This window comes from Dermacentor andersoni, chromosome 6 (genome assembly GCF_023375885.2).
Source record: "Dermacentor andersoni chromosome 6, qqDerAnde1_hic_scaffold, whole genome shotgun sequence".
In the NCBI taxonomy this organism is placed as follows: Eukaryota; Metazoa; Arthropoda; class Arachnida; order Ixodida; family Ixodidae; genus Dermacentor; species Dermacentor andersoni.
Window position 1 is genome coordinate 103,578,606 of NC_092819.1, and position 13,207 is coordinate 103,591,812.

General features: G+C 49.5%; 1 protein-coding gene across 1 annotated transcript; it reads right to left on the reverse strand.

Annotated features, from left to right (window-relative positions):
- Positions 1 to 136: 136 nt before the first annotated feature.
- LOC140219087 (uncharacterized) lies at positions 137 to 12,275 on the reverse strand. Its single transcript, XM_072288968.1, has 4 exons — positions 12,258 to 12,275; positions 10,674 to 10,869; positions 8,738 to 10,335; positions 137 to 169 (listed from the first exon to the last, which is right to left on the reverse strand). The coding sequence occupies exons 1-4, from the start codon at positions 12,273 to 12,275 to the stop codon at positions 137 to 139; spliced, it is 1,845 nt and encodes a 614-aa protein (XP_072145069.1).
- Between the last annotated feature and the right edge of the window lie 932 nt (positions 12,276 to 13,207).

Consider the following 13,207-nt stretch of genomic DNA (forward strand, 5'->3'; position numbering starts at 1 on the left):
AGAGAGAGAAAAGAAAGAGAGAGAGAAAAGGCACTATGCTATTCCAGCGTGCAGTGCAAGAGAGAGAGAGAGATAAAGGGAAAAAAATTATTGTTCCCAAAGGAACCAAGGCTCCTGTCCAGGTCTCCTTGCAGGCTCATACCTCCTGGCCCAGGACGTTCTTGAGGTTCTGCACCAGAAGCGGCCACCATAGCTTTTCAAGCTTCCACGGAGTAGGGGCCCACTCTTCTCAGCTGCCGTGACGCTGGTTGGGTGATAGTTTTGAGAGTATCCTTTTCCTGAAAGTCGAGTTGGCGGTGCAAGGTCGCAGTCGCAAGAAAAAAGAAACTCAGTGCTCTCTCCGTCTGTGAAGAAGGATGGTCAGCGTAGTTGTGTACGTGGGCCCCTCAATGGCGAACTGCACCTCCACCACGGGTCGGCCCGGCACAGAACTATCTTCGGGATCGGCGCAGGTATGGGGAGTGCTTAACGCCTACATCACCTTCGCCGTTGGTAGGCCCGGTACTGCACTAAATTAGGGATCGGCCCACGCCTGCTTCACCTCCGCCGCGAGTCGGCCCGGCATTGTACTGTCTTCGGTATCGGCCCACGTATGGGGATTGCTTAACGCCGGCTTCCCCTCTGCCGCGAGTCGGCCGTGTATTACACTATCTTCGGGATCGGCCCACGTCTGTGTCTATACACAGACACGATCCTGAAGGACCTGGTTGTAACAGCTTCCCTGTAAAAGAAGAAAGGAGAGATGAAGCATTCGGGCGGGGCTAGACAAACCTGTGTTTATGTTCGTTAGCTCGCTAAAGTCACGAAAGCAAGCACGGAAAGAATAGCAAATGTAAAGAAAAAGAAATGATCCCACTGAAAAGAAACAATGCAATGAAAGAAATCAGAAAAACTGAAATGTGCCTTAGATAACTCGACGTTTTGGTGTTTTCCCTATACGCAGGGTAGGCGGCTGGCGTCTCGAGGCAATGCTCCTCTGGCCGACCTCTCTACCTTTCTCATATTAAAATGTTTCTCTGAATCTCTTGCCTTGAAAGTGCGATGCAAGTTGACATGTACATCAAACGTAATCTTCGGCTTTTTCGAGAGATATATATTTGAAGCAGTGATTTTAGAACTCGATGTTGTTCAAATGAAGCCAACACTAGTGATTTGAAAGCTAGTAGATAAGACAAAGACCGAATGTGGTGCGGGATCGCTCTGTTCCGAAACGAAAATTAAGCTTGAAGTAATTCTACAGAAATACAACGGGGATCATGGGAGAGGGTTTACCAGGAACCACACAAAAGCGAACGCAAACTGTAGGGCCCGTGTTAACTCGCACACAAGACGACTTTCTTTTTTTATATGAGCTGCATTGAAAAGAATAAAGTGGAGTTGGTTTCTTTACCTATAATCGGAAAGACTTTAAGTCTCGGAAACAAGTGGACAGCCCGGCATCTTGGGGCAGGGACAATGTCAAGCAACGCTTTAGGCAGGGCTGGATCCTGCTGACCAGGGATTCGGAGCCGCGACTTACTCTTAATGTATAAAGCGAAATTTCTCTCTCCAAAAAGGGAAATATGCTCCTCTTCGTCACAGCATCCTATGCCCGAGGCATAACTCTGTAGATTCAAAGTGGCTGTAGGCTGTGAGCCCTCAACTAGTGGCGTAATCTTTCCGCGAGGAAAGGACGTCACTTGCGTACGCGGTAGGTTACGATGTCTGCGTCAATCAATGCTGGAGGGGGATAAATCGATATGCTTATTGATTATTTAGTTTAGTCTTTTATTGCTCTAGACCATCGACAAAGGTTGAAGTCGTTACTTTCTGTTGTCGCCAAAGCAACATAGGACAGATTGCTCTTTATCCGTGTTGTCTTATATAAGGGCAAGCACGATATATACGATAGAGAAAGCAGAGCAAGTCAGAAACAAAGCAAACGATGTACTCAACTAAATAGTGATCAGAGGGGGGGGGGGGGGTGCGGAACGGGGAAGGATGGAGGTTCAATGAAGGGAAAAAAAGTAAGGGCTTTTTTTCTGCAGCCTACATGCAAGCGCCTTCCTCGTAGTGGCGCTGGGAGCTTCAAGTATATACATAGAAAATAAGATACAATATGAAGCAGTTACTGCGGAGCGCCACTTGACTTGCCAGATGTGCGCTGATATCGCGTTGGCTTGTGCGGTATGGGAGAAGCCTGTGAATCGGTCGGATATGGTGTACCTTGGCGGGCCTCACTTTTGCCAGCGTTCTTGCAGCAAGAACTTCGGTTCAGATAACTCGTCCGTTGCAGAATAACGTCTTGTTACTCTCCGTACTTTCCGTCGAGACCTGCGCCTGGCGTCTAGGAATTGGATTCGTGTTTGTTATTGGCTCTATTTTGTCGTCCTGGCCCAAATATTTCCCAGCACATGCAGGGTGAATGTGCGCGGCCAACAGTAACGCATGCAGACAACGGATGCCCCCAATTGAGCGATATTGGGACGATTAATCACTGATGGCAGTACCGGCTGAAACAAGATATCAGAACTTTATTTCACTCCTCTATGATTTCCCATTGTCTAGCTGTTTATTTCGAACGTTCATCTGGATACAATACAAAGGGGGAGCGAGATACTGGAGCGTACGAGAATGTAGCTTGCTCGTTACAGGTGGTCACTGCAGCACACTGACTTTAATAACGTTAGTAGAATACTTGTACTTTATCGACACAACAAAGAAGTGTGTTCGTCCGTAAAATGTGAAACATGTAAACAGCCTCATGTAATCTGTTCATAGTTTAAGGCGGACGTCAAAACAGGAAAAGCAGTGGGGCTTACACTAAGGCGAAGAAAACGTCAAAATTTTAAAATGAATATAGATTTCTTTGCCTACTGTGACACGTTTTCCCTATCTGACCAAGTAACATCGCACCGAAAGGTGAGGCACTCACAGACATTGATATGATATGGGCGGGGACGGAGCCAATGAAACGAAGTAGGTACCGGTGGAGGAGGGTTGCATATAGTCGCTTCCACTTGTTCAGCTTATGGTTGCCTCACCCCGATCATGGTGGCATTGTAAGGGGCTATAAATACGAACAAAAAAAAAAACGGATTCTCAGCGAAGAATCGGCAGAGAGACTTCGCCTACGTGTCGAGAAAGCTAAGACGAGGGATTTAGCCTGCACAGGAACTCTAAGGGAGCTTAGCGCGGCGAAGCGGAAGCAAACATCTGAGACTGCTGCCGGCAACAAGTACTTCGACGAGTACTTTGCTAGTGACTGTTTCGGCGTGGTGGGACGTGTGCTACGTGTCCGATTGGCTGTGGTTTCAGCCAGACGTAATTTTTCCTGCCGGACAGCAACTTTCGAAAACCTATAGGAAGCAAATAAATTAACATCATATTGATCGCTCTGGCAAAACTTTTGCCAGCTATTCGCTTATGTGGATAGGTGTTTTCGATGGTCGTACGGCCTAACTTTATTTTTTAATCTTTCAAAGCGCTCGTTCTTCATTTTCCTGTCAATGACTGACACCATCAAATCTCTGCACTCGGGACGATGGGTGCACAAGGTTCGGTGCCTTTCAGTAGCCCGGTCGTGCTGAGGCGGCGGCCCTGTACTCCTCTCTCCGATGAAAATGCCCTTGAAACATGTCTCTCGCTGATACAGAAGCATCGTCAAGCGTTGCTTCGTTTGTCGAAGTCGAAAATCTTCGGTGATATTCTGCATAGTCGGATTGCGCACATGCGCTCTTCACCGGTGCATGCACGCGGTGTTATTTCTCTCCTTTCTCTCTTTCAGTTTTCTCTTTCTGCCCACACATCTCCCCTCGGCTGCCTGTTGTGCCAAATGGGACGTTGGTCTGGCTGACCTCCTTGATTTTTTCTTTCTCCACTCTCTCCCCAATCGTACTTTTGGATGAAATGGGCAAAATGTGGCAACGTCCGGATGAAAATTATTACAGCCTTCAGACCGCTGTCGACTACTAGCTACTAACACATACCGACACAGAATAGGTTGGGGCTTTCGCATATCCATCGCGAAGGCCATGTACGATAGGGGAAGGACTGATAGTGTGTGTGTGTGTGTGGTCGTGCGTGTGCGTGTATGTGTGTGTGAGTGCGTGTGTGTGTGCGTCAGCGGGTTGGAACGTGCGCCTTGAGGGGGGGGGGGTAAGTTGAGGAGAACAACACGGGGCCCAAGAGACTTCGAGAGGAAGGAGTAACACCGAGGCGCATTCGTCAGGACGTCCGCGCTGAATATTTTACGCGAAGCACGCACTCTGTTTGGGTGGGGGGCGCACTCTAGCTCTTTGAGACACCTCGAATGTTCTTCGCCGACTCCCGTGGCCACCGGCAATCCTCGGCGAGGGCATGAATCTCTAAAGGAAACCAGGCCGCCTCCTGTGATGCTGCGCTCACTCGTTCTTCGTGGCGAGATGCGAGTGGTCACTGATATATGCACTGCGGGTTTCTGCCGTGGTGAAATAAGCCGCAACTTGGGCTGACGTCTTCGTTCCGTCTCTCCGCCTTCTTGGTGCGCGGCGCGTGTTTCTTGCTGCCGTACATGCGCGTAGCGCAGGGACTCTTCAGTGTCGTTTGCCCGAAGAATCTGTCGCCGAATATTTACTGGACAGAAACAGCCTCGTTTTGTATTCTAGAGCGACACAGAGCCCTTGGTAGGAGAAACTGATAGTGATGTATGGAGCATTTTATGACGTAGAATTGCTGTTTGTTGAATGAAACCTATGCATGAAAAACTTGGTGGAATACATGTCTTTTCTCTCGGGAGCTCAGTACACCTCAACTGTTTCTACGCCATCTTTTCTTTTCTGTCACATGACGGCTAAACTTGCCTGTTTCCGAGCAGCAGTTTCGTTGGAAGTAACTTTGTGTACTTTAGGGTTATGAACTCGCCATAGAAACTCCTCAGGTGCTTGTGGATTTCAATTTTCCTGCGCGATTTCATTTCTTCTTATCTTTGGTATGAGCAGAGGAGTGACGGGCGCATCCGACAGGCCCGTGTACTCCTTTAAAGATTAATAATTAAGTTAGGGCCCGAAGTCTCCCGCTGGTCATGCACCAAGAGGGGTGATTTCAGCCCTGGTATGCGGTAGAGCGTTCACTTCCACCTTCCAAACTAGCTGTTCCCACTCATATTTGTGTGCGATAGAAACGGGGGCAATTAGCGAACGCGCGCATGTTTACTACTGCGCTAGTCACACTATACTTGACTTACCACCGCCTAAAACACGTACGACTCTGGTGAGTCTCAACTTCAGTTCGAACGTATGTGATCCAGCTCAAGCGCAGTGCGTTCGGCAAGTGCAGTTATCATTTTTTTCTGGTTCTTAGTTCACGCTCAATGCATGCCCCTTATGGTATAATACACGCCGAGAGGGATCATTTTGAAATTCCATTCTGCAATACAGGTGTTGCATAGACGCGATCGTTTGAATTTCTTTCAATCTCAATTTCAATCTCTGTTGCTAGAGACAATTCGAAGAGATGAAGGTCACCGAAAAAAAAAAAGAAAAGCGTTCGATTAGTTACCCTACAGGGGAAAAGGTAACGGAGAGAATAGAAAGGTTAGCGACAGACAAATAGGAGCTTCTCTGAAGAAGTGCGCGCAGAAGAAACGGGTCAAGTGGTCGAAGGCGATCACATAGGCTCGTTGATCTTCGAGAAACGCAATGGCGCAGTAATGTTTCGTTCGTTCTCAGTCCTCGCTTCACCGCTGGAACTTGAAGCTTCTCGGACGATGATCGGCAGTTGTTGATCAAACGCAGGCAGGAAACGATGCAGATCAGATGTACAAGAAATATTTATAGTTGAACTTTTCTATATACATGGCAGGTAAAACAAATACATTACAAACATGAACAATTGAGAAACAAAGTCTCACTCATCGACTGTCTCAATGACTGTTAGAGCCCAGACTCGTTTTAACGTACATAGTACGGAGGCTCACTGATCTATCAGCAATCCTGATTTCAGCCAAGTCTGAGGGACAGCATGTCGTCCCGATTTTTATAGCCCAAATATACAAAGAAAAAAAAGGCGGTAGGGCCGTTGGCCCGTCCCACAGGTTCAGTTGCCAATCAGAGTCAACCGTTTGTTAAGCCACAACCCAGAGGGATGGGCTTACTCTTAAAAATAAACATATTGGAAAACAAAGCTCTTTTCCTTTTTCCCCAAAACTCCGTTGCCCTCTCGTTTCTACGTAGTTAGTGACGGGCTCAGCAAAACACGCCAGGCCCGAACAAGTTATCGCTAGACCGCCTCTAATCCCAACGGCGTCTAGGCCGCAAATGTCTCGGAAGCAGGGGCATCGACACCACGTAGTGCCGCTGTACTCAAAGTCTGGTCGTGTGGGAGACGGATGGCCCTCCTTGTCCTTCAAACTTATTGTCTACAAGACAAAGTTCTCCGAGTGCGTGTTTACAAGACGCCGCCGTCCGAATGCACTCTTCACGTGTACACCGCACCCCTACAGCGTGCACTGTAAGCTGACCTTCGACACCCCACAGGCAGTCGCACCCAACAACACGGCTGGCGATTTCGTTCCGGACGCGTAGAAGAATAGATTCCTTCTCCGTATATGCGGCACGGGGTCAAGTTTGTTAAGCCCTTCTTAACCTCGCCGGCGCCTCCAATTAGTCAGGCACTCGGGCGGCAGACCCACGATACCGCGTACAGCGGTCCCTTTCCAGGCAGGACTGTGCAGACTCGTGCGACCGTCGGCAGACTGCCAACCCCTTGCGCACAATACCGACTTCCCGGAATCGGCACTCGCCCGCCTGGCCTCTGCCGCGACGCGTCACCGAAAACCGCGCGGTCCGTGACCCCACATAATACAGAAACGGTTGCCCCGCTGACATGGGGGGGGGGGAGTGAACCCCCTCTCTATACACACCGCACGTGGCCCGATTCGTGACACTTAAGCACACGAACAATCAGAGCGACCTTACACGTCCCTCCTAAAGAGTATACTGGGCTCACAATGTTCCCAGCTATACTACAAGAGCCAAAGGGCGCTGTATCCTAGAATTTAGGCTCTGAAAGTTCCGTCAAAGAAAATTGACATATTCTGCCCAACACGGGTGCTGCGGAGTCCGTAAGGAACAGGAAAATGAACAGAAAGGACCGAGAAAAAAAACAATTTTCTCACAGCGATAAAAGAAAAGGGCGAAAGATCAACACATTCATGGCAGTGAGCATGCAAAAGAAATACTCATGTATGTACAGTAACACTCCAACGCACTGCACGGCACAACAGCAGAAAAGTGACATATGCAGGTTATATACATATATAGTATGTCCAGTCTTATAACCCTCACACACATGGACGACAACAACTACAAAAAGTTTGATCAAGGCTGAACTGTCCCACGCACACGTCCTTCGGGTGAACGGGAACATTCACGCCTGTCCCAGCTGGCATGGCTGTTTTTGTCTATCCTTTCTTTTCTGCTCTTTACTCGATTGGCTCCCATGAACGATTCGAGAGCCTTGATAATGCATCAGCATTGGCGTTACATGTTCCTTTCCGGTGACGCACCGTTACATTGTAGCGCTGTAGTGAAAGCGCCCATCTTGCTAACTTGGCCCCCTGCGGGGTGCTGGTTGTCAAATATGACAATGGGTTATGATCAGAGACAACATTCACCACTGCTCCGAAAAGCCAGTAGTCAAATTTCTTGAGTGCCCAAATAATAGCAAAGGCTTCTCTCTCTATAGTCGACCAGCGCGCCTGTGTCGGGTTAAAGCGATGGCTAGCAAAAGCGATTGGCTTTTCTTTTCCGTCCGCTGACATTTGAGCTAAACAGGCACCGGCCGCCGTCGCCGACGCATCAGTGAATAGCCAGTACGGCTGATGAGGCTCAGGAGTGTTCATGGCGACAGCCTGACAGAGAGCTAATTTCAGACTTTCAAACGCACACTGCGCATCTTCCGACCCTGGAATTGAATTAGAAACCCTTCGCCTTGTCAAAGCTGTAAGCGGGCTCGCCACGTCAGCGTAGTTTGAGACATAGTCCCGATAATACCCGGAAAGCCTCAACAGACTTCGCAACTCTTCCTTTAATAGTTGAGGAACTCTGTAAGGAGACGTCCTCTTTGGTTTACATCCTTCCTCCAGCTCGATGCGGTGCCGCCCTACTTGCACCCTCCCAGGCTTTCCGTCAAAGACGCAGCGATGTTTCTCAAATACCGCCTCGATTTCCGTGCGCGCATCAGACCCCAAATGAGCTAGCTTGTCTTCAGTTATTGCGTGCTCGCTCGCTGAAGTGCATACAGCTTGCGGCGCGTATTCCACCTGGCCAAATTCTCCGTCTTTCTCGAACACTACCCTCGCATGATTCCCTCTAGCGTAGTACGGCCTGAGTCGGTAAGCGTCCACTACCGAAATCTTTCTGTCATTTATTTGCAAGCGATACGCCCAAAGAACAAATGGGATGAGCTTGTCCCAGTTTCTTCGGTCCCGCTCCATTACATGATACAGCATATTTTTGAGGACTCTGTTCCATCTCTCAACTACTCCGTTACTCTCAGGGTGTTCGGCAGTGGAGAACCTGGGTGAACAGCCCAGTTTTTCTAACATTAACCGTGTCAGTTGAGATTTGAAGTTAGTACCTTGGTCTGAACGGATCGTTTCCGGCACTCCAGTACGACTGAAAATTTCCAGTAAAGCCTCGCATGTGTCCCTCGCTGTCAGGGATCGGAGCGTGACTACCTCATTGCGTCTTTCTTCTGGTAGGACCAGTTGTCTGACTTTGACTCCCGCTGGAGAATCCCAATGGTACAAAAGTCTGTCTGACACGAACATGCCAGCTTTGTCGTTTCCCACATCATTCCAGGCCCTTTTTAGGCTTTCATCGGCAAGCTGAGCCGCTCGAAATTCCTCCCGCTGACTGGGCACCCCAGTGACATCTGGTATGAAACTATTCTCTTGCAATGCAGGGATGTTGTCTGTCGTTTCTTCGCAACTAAGACCGCAGTCTGGCTCAGTGTTATCGACTATTTCGACTGATCGGACTCCCACGGAATTGGCTACCCGCGGAATATTTTCTCGTCCAAACTCGTCTTTTTCCTGCGCCTGCAGTAGTTCCCAATCTTCCTTTGACAACAGGCAGTCAACCCCATTTGCAAGTTCGTCAGTAACTGCACACACCAGGTCGATCCTCTGCGGTTGTATCACAGCCCCCGGGCGATGCATGCCTACGGGCAGCGTAGCTAGGTTAGCTCGAATGGTCTTTCCGAATGCCGACTCGAGCCTTACTGTTCCCGATGGCTCCTGTAAAACGACGGGCAACATACTTTTACGGACGACCGTTATCTCACTACCTGTGTCCAACACAGCTTCCGTTGCTATATCCCCGCACATGATAGGGATAATTTCCAGCTTTGATCTCCCTGAACTAGCATTTTGAGCTAAGACTTGTACTCTAGCACTTAGCACCCTTTCTTGCTCTGGTGGAGGTTCTTCACTTACAACAGCTACCTTCTGTACCCTTTGTTTTTGCACAGTCGGCGCCTTCCCCTGCTGTTCTTTATTTGAAGCTTTTGGGCAGTCTCTGGCTAGGTGACCCTGTACCTGACACACGTGGCATTTTAAATTTGTCCTCTGCGGGCTAGCTAGTTTTGCGTGCTGCAGCAATGAGGCTGTTGCGGCTGGCTTACTTGCTCGTCCTTTTCCTTTAGCTTGCTCGAAAGTCTCGAGCACTTTCGCCACCTCCACTGGCCTAAACCAATCTTCGCCCTCCCGCAAAAGAACATATTCAAGGGCTTCTGAGCCTATACTGGCTTTCATACGGTCAGCGACCATAAGCTCCGTCATAGCTTCTTTTGTGTTTGCATTTCGAGATTGAAGGTAATAGGCCAAGTAGGTTCTAGTGCGGGACGCGAACTGACCCCAAGTTTCATCCTTTCGTTTCGATGCCTTTTCAAACCTCTCCAAGTATTTAGCTGGCGTGAGCTTAAGTTCATCTAATACCGCCTTCTTTACAGTCTCATAATCTGTACATTCCTCGTCATTGAGGCCACGCAACAGATAACGGACCCGCTCGGCCAGCGCAGGCATGATCAAATGTACACGGCTGTGTTCTGGTACTTGAAAAGATGAAAACAACTTTTCAACCTCATCAAACCATATCGGAACGTCAGCGTCACACGGCAACCGGTATGCCTTAAGCACTTTAGCACACTGTGATATTCCATCCGTGCTGGCACGGCGGAGATCGCTTCCTTCCGACACCGAAGGCGGCCTGCCCGACTGCTCAAGCTCCACTCTCCGTAGAGCAATGCGCTCGCACTCTAGCTGTAGGCGCACCTTTTCTAGCTCCATCTCCAGGCGTCTCACCGCCATGGCCTCTGGATCTGTCGTGCTCGGAGCCTGCGAAGCGCCTTGCGTCTCACTATCCATTTCAGTATCCGACGTCTCAGACTCGGTCTCTCCGACGCGTTGCAGTTCCTGCCGTCTCTGACCCTCTCTTTGTTCAGATGTCGTATCAATGTTTACGCTAGCCTCAATCGCATTTGCTGTTCTGCGCGTGAACACCATTAACCTCACTGAACAACAGCCATGCCAACCTAGACAAAACGCAAGGAATCCCGCTCACCCGTTGCTGCTGGGGGCGCCGCCTGACGTCCTCGTCCAGATGAATTGCAACCGTTGCGGAATTGGCTGGTGGCCCTCTGTTGCCTTGCGCCTGGCTCGCTGCTCGTTGCTCGTTGTGGGGCTTGCCGATCCTGTCGTGCTGCGCCAGTAATGTTTCGTTCGTTCTCAGTCCTCGCTTCACCGCTGGAACTTGAAGCTTCTCGGACGATGATCGGCAGTTGTTGATCAAACGCAGGCAGGAAACGATGCAGATCAGATGTACAAGAAATATTTATAGTTGAACTTTTCTATATACATGGCAGGTAAAACAAATACATTACAAACATGAACAATTGAGAAACAAAGTCTCACTCATCGACTGTCTCAATGACTGTTAGAGCCCAGACTCGTTTTAACGTACATAGTACGGAGGCTCACTGATCTATCAGCAATCCTGATTTCAGCCAAGTCTGAGGGACAGCATGTCGTCCCGATTTTTATAGCCCAAATATACAAAGAAAAAAAAGGCGGTAGGGCCGTTGGCCCGTCCCACAGGTTCAGTTGCCAATCAGAGTCAACCGTTTGTTAAGCCACAACCCAGAGGGATGGGCTTACTCTTAAAAATAAACATATTGGAAAACAAAGCTCTTTTCCTTTTTCCCCAAAACTCCGTTGCCCTCTCGTTTCTACGTAGTTAGTGACGGGCTCAGCAAAACACGCCAGGCCCGAACAAGTTATCGCTAGACCGCCTCTAATCCCAACGGCGTCTAGGCCGCAAATGTCTCGGAAGCAGGGGCATCGACACCACGTAGTGCCGCTGTACTCAAAGTCTGGTCGTGTGGGAGACGGATGGCCCTCCTTGTCCTTCAAACTTATTGTCTACAAGACAAAGTTCTCCGAGTGCGTGTTTACAAGACGCCGCCGTCCGAATGCACTCTTCACGTGTACACCGCACCCCTACAGCGTGCACTGTAAGCTGACCTTCGACACCCCACAGGCAGTCGCACCCAACAACACGGCTGGCGATTTCGTTCCGGACGCGTAGAAGAATAGATTCCTTCTCCGTATATGCGGCACGGGGTCAAGTTTGTTAAGCCCTTCTTAACCTCGCCGGCGCCTCCAATTAGTCAGGCACTCGGGCGGCAGACCCACGATACCGCGTACAGCGGTCCCTTTCCAGGCAGGACTGTGCAGACTCGTGCGACCGTCGGCAGACTGCCAACCCCTTGCGCACAATACCGACTTCCCGGAATCGGCACTCGCCCGCCTGGCCTCTGCCGCGACGCGTCACCGAAAACCGCGCGGTCCGTGACCCCACATAATACAGAAACGGTTGCCCCGCTGACATGGGGGGGGGGGAGTGAACCCCCTCTCTATACACACCGCACGTGGCCCGATTCGTGACACTTAAGCACACGAACAATCAGAGCGACCTTACAGGCGCCTCCAGAGACGTCTGTGGTCATGAACTCCAACGTCTCGGACTTATAGGATCCTGCCATGTAGAGAAAGGCCTGTTGTAAAGAAGCGCTAAGTAAAGACCGAACAGTCGTATGCTTTAGAGACAGAGGGAAAATAGAGACACCGGCCGCTAAGCGGCTGAGTGGCGAAAATGTTGCGCTAGCATCAATGCACACTCGTAGTCATCTGAATACGGTGAGGTGGCCAATCAGTGAAGAGAGATTAATGTATGTACCTGGTGCAGGTGGACCATATGGGAACATGGTTGACCGTAATCGACAAAATTAGGTGCAGTGCAGCTGGAGGAGAGCCATTCCCAATGTTGTTCTGTTACGTGCAGCGCGTCTTCCCCACATGGGAAGTGCCTAACCACATCAACTCATCTGATTCCCTGGTTCCCTTCGCTGCGCTCCCTCTTTTTTTTTTGCATGTGTGATTACCGCAGTACATTACTGGCCATTCCTCCCACCGACAAAGCATACACGCCTGGCCAACCCTGAGGCCTTGAAATTACATATGCAATGTTTGAGTAACCAGAGCACTGCTCTGCTGCGTTAGTGTACCCAGCTTTGTCAGAAAGATAACGATTTGTGCGAAGAGAAAGAGCGATGCTCTTTGGCCAGATCTCCGCGCGCCCGCTGGGGAACTTCTAATTTGCATTCAATGCATGTGCTAAACCGCAAGGTAAACGTTGAGGGGATGCTCGATACGCTTTAGACGCGCGCTGCGTGTGTTTACCGACTAGATCGATTAGAAGCTTTAACCACGCTCCCATTCGATAGCCAAAGCTAAACGAGCTCCTTTCTCTCTCATTAACCTCATCGCACATGGCTTTATAAGATAGAGAAAAGGCTTGCAGTAGCTGAAGAAATAAGCTCATCCTGTTTCATTAACCATGCACATATTGTATAAGGGCTCTCGGTTTATGGGGTCACCGTGTTTTCTTAGCGCCTTAATACGAACTGTGCGGATACGTACCAGAGGCTGCTACGGAGCATGCATACTGGCCTCCACCTCATCCTTACCTTATTGCTGGCTTCTACTCCGCCCGCTAATGGACGCTAATCAAATTTAATCAGTGAATCAAGGCAAATATTCAATGAAACAGGTGGCCAGCACTTTAAAAGGTTAGCTTCTTTTCGGTAAGTGTCTTGTTTTTATTCATAAAATAGCTTTAAAAGAGTT

Coding starts and splice junctions, on each gene's coding strand:
- LOC140219087 (XM_072288968.1), bottom strand. Junction 10,336..10,673: donor AGCAACGAGCAGCGAGCCAG/GCGCAAGGCAAC, acceptor CGACAGATCCAG/AGGCCATGGCGGTGAGACGC. Junction 170..8,737: donor ATTCTCCAGCGGGAGTCAAA/GTCAGACAACTG, acceptor CTTCTGGTGCAG/AACCTCAAGAACGTCCTGGG.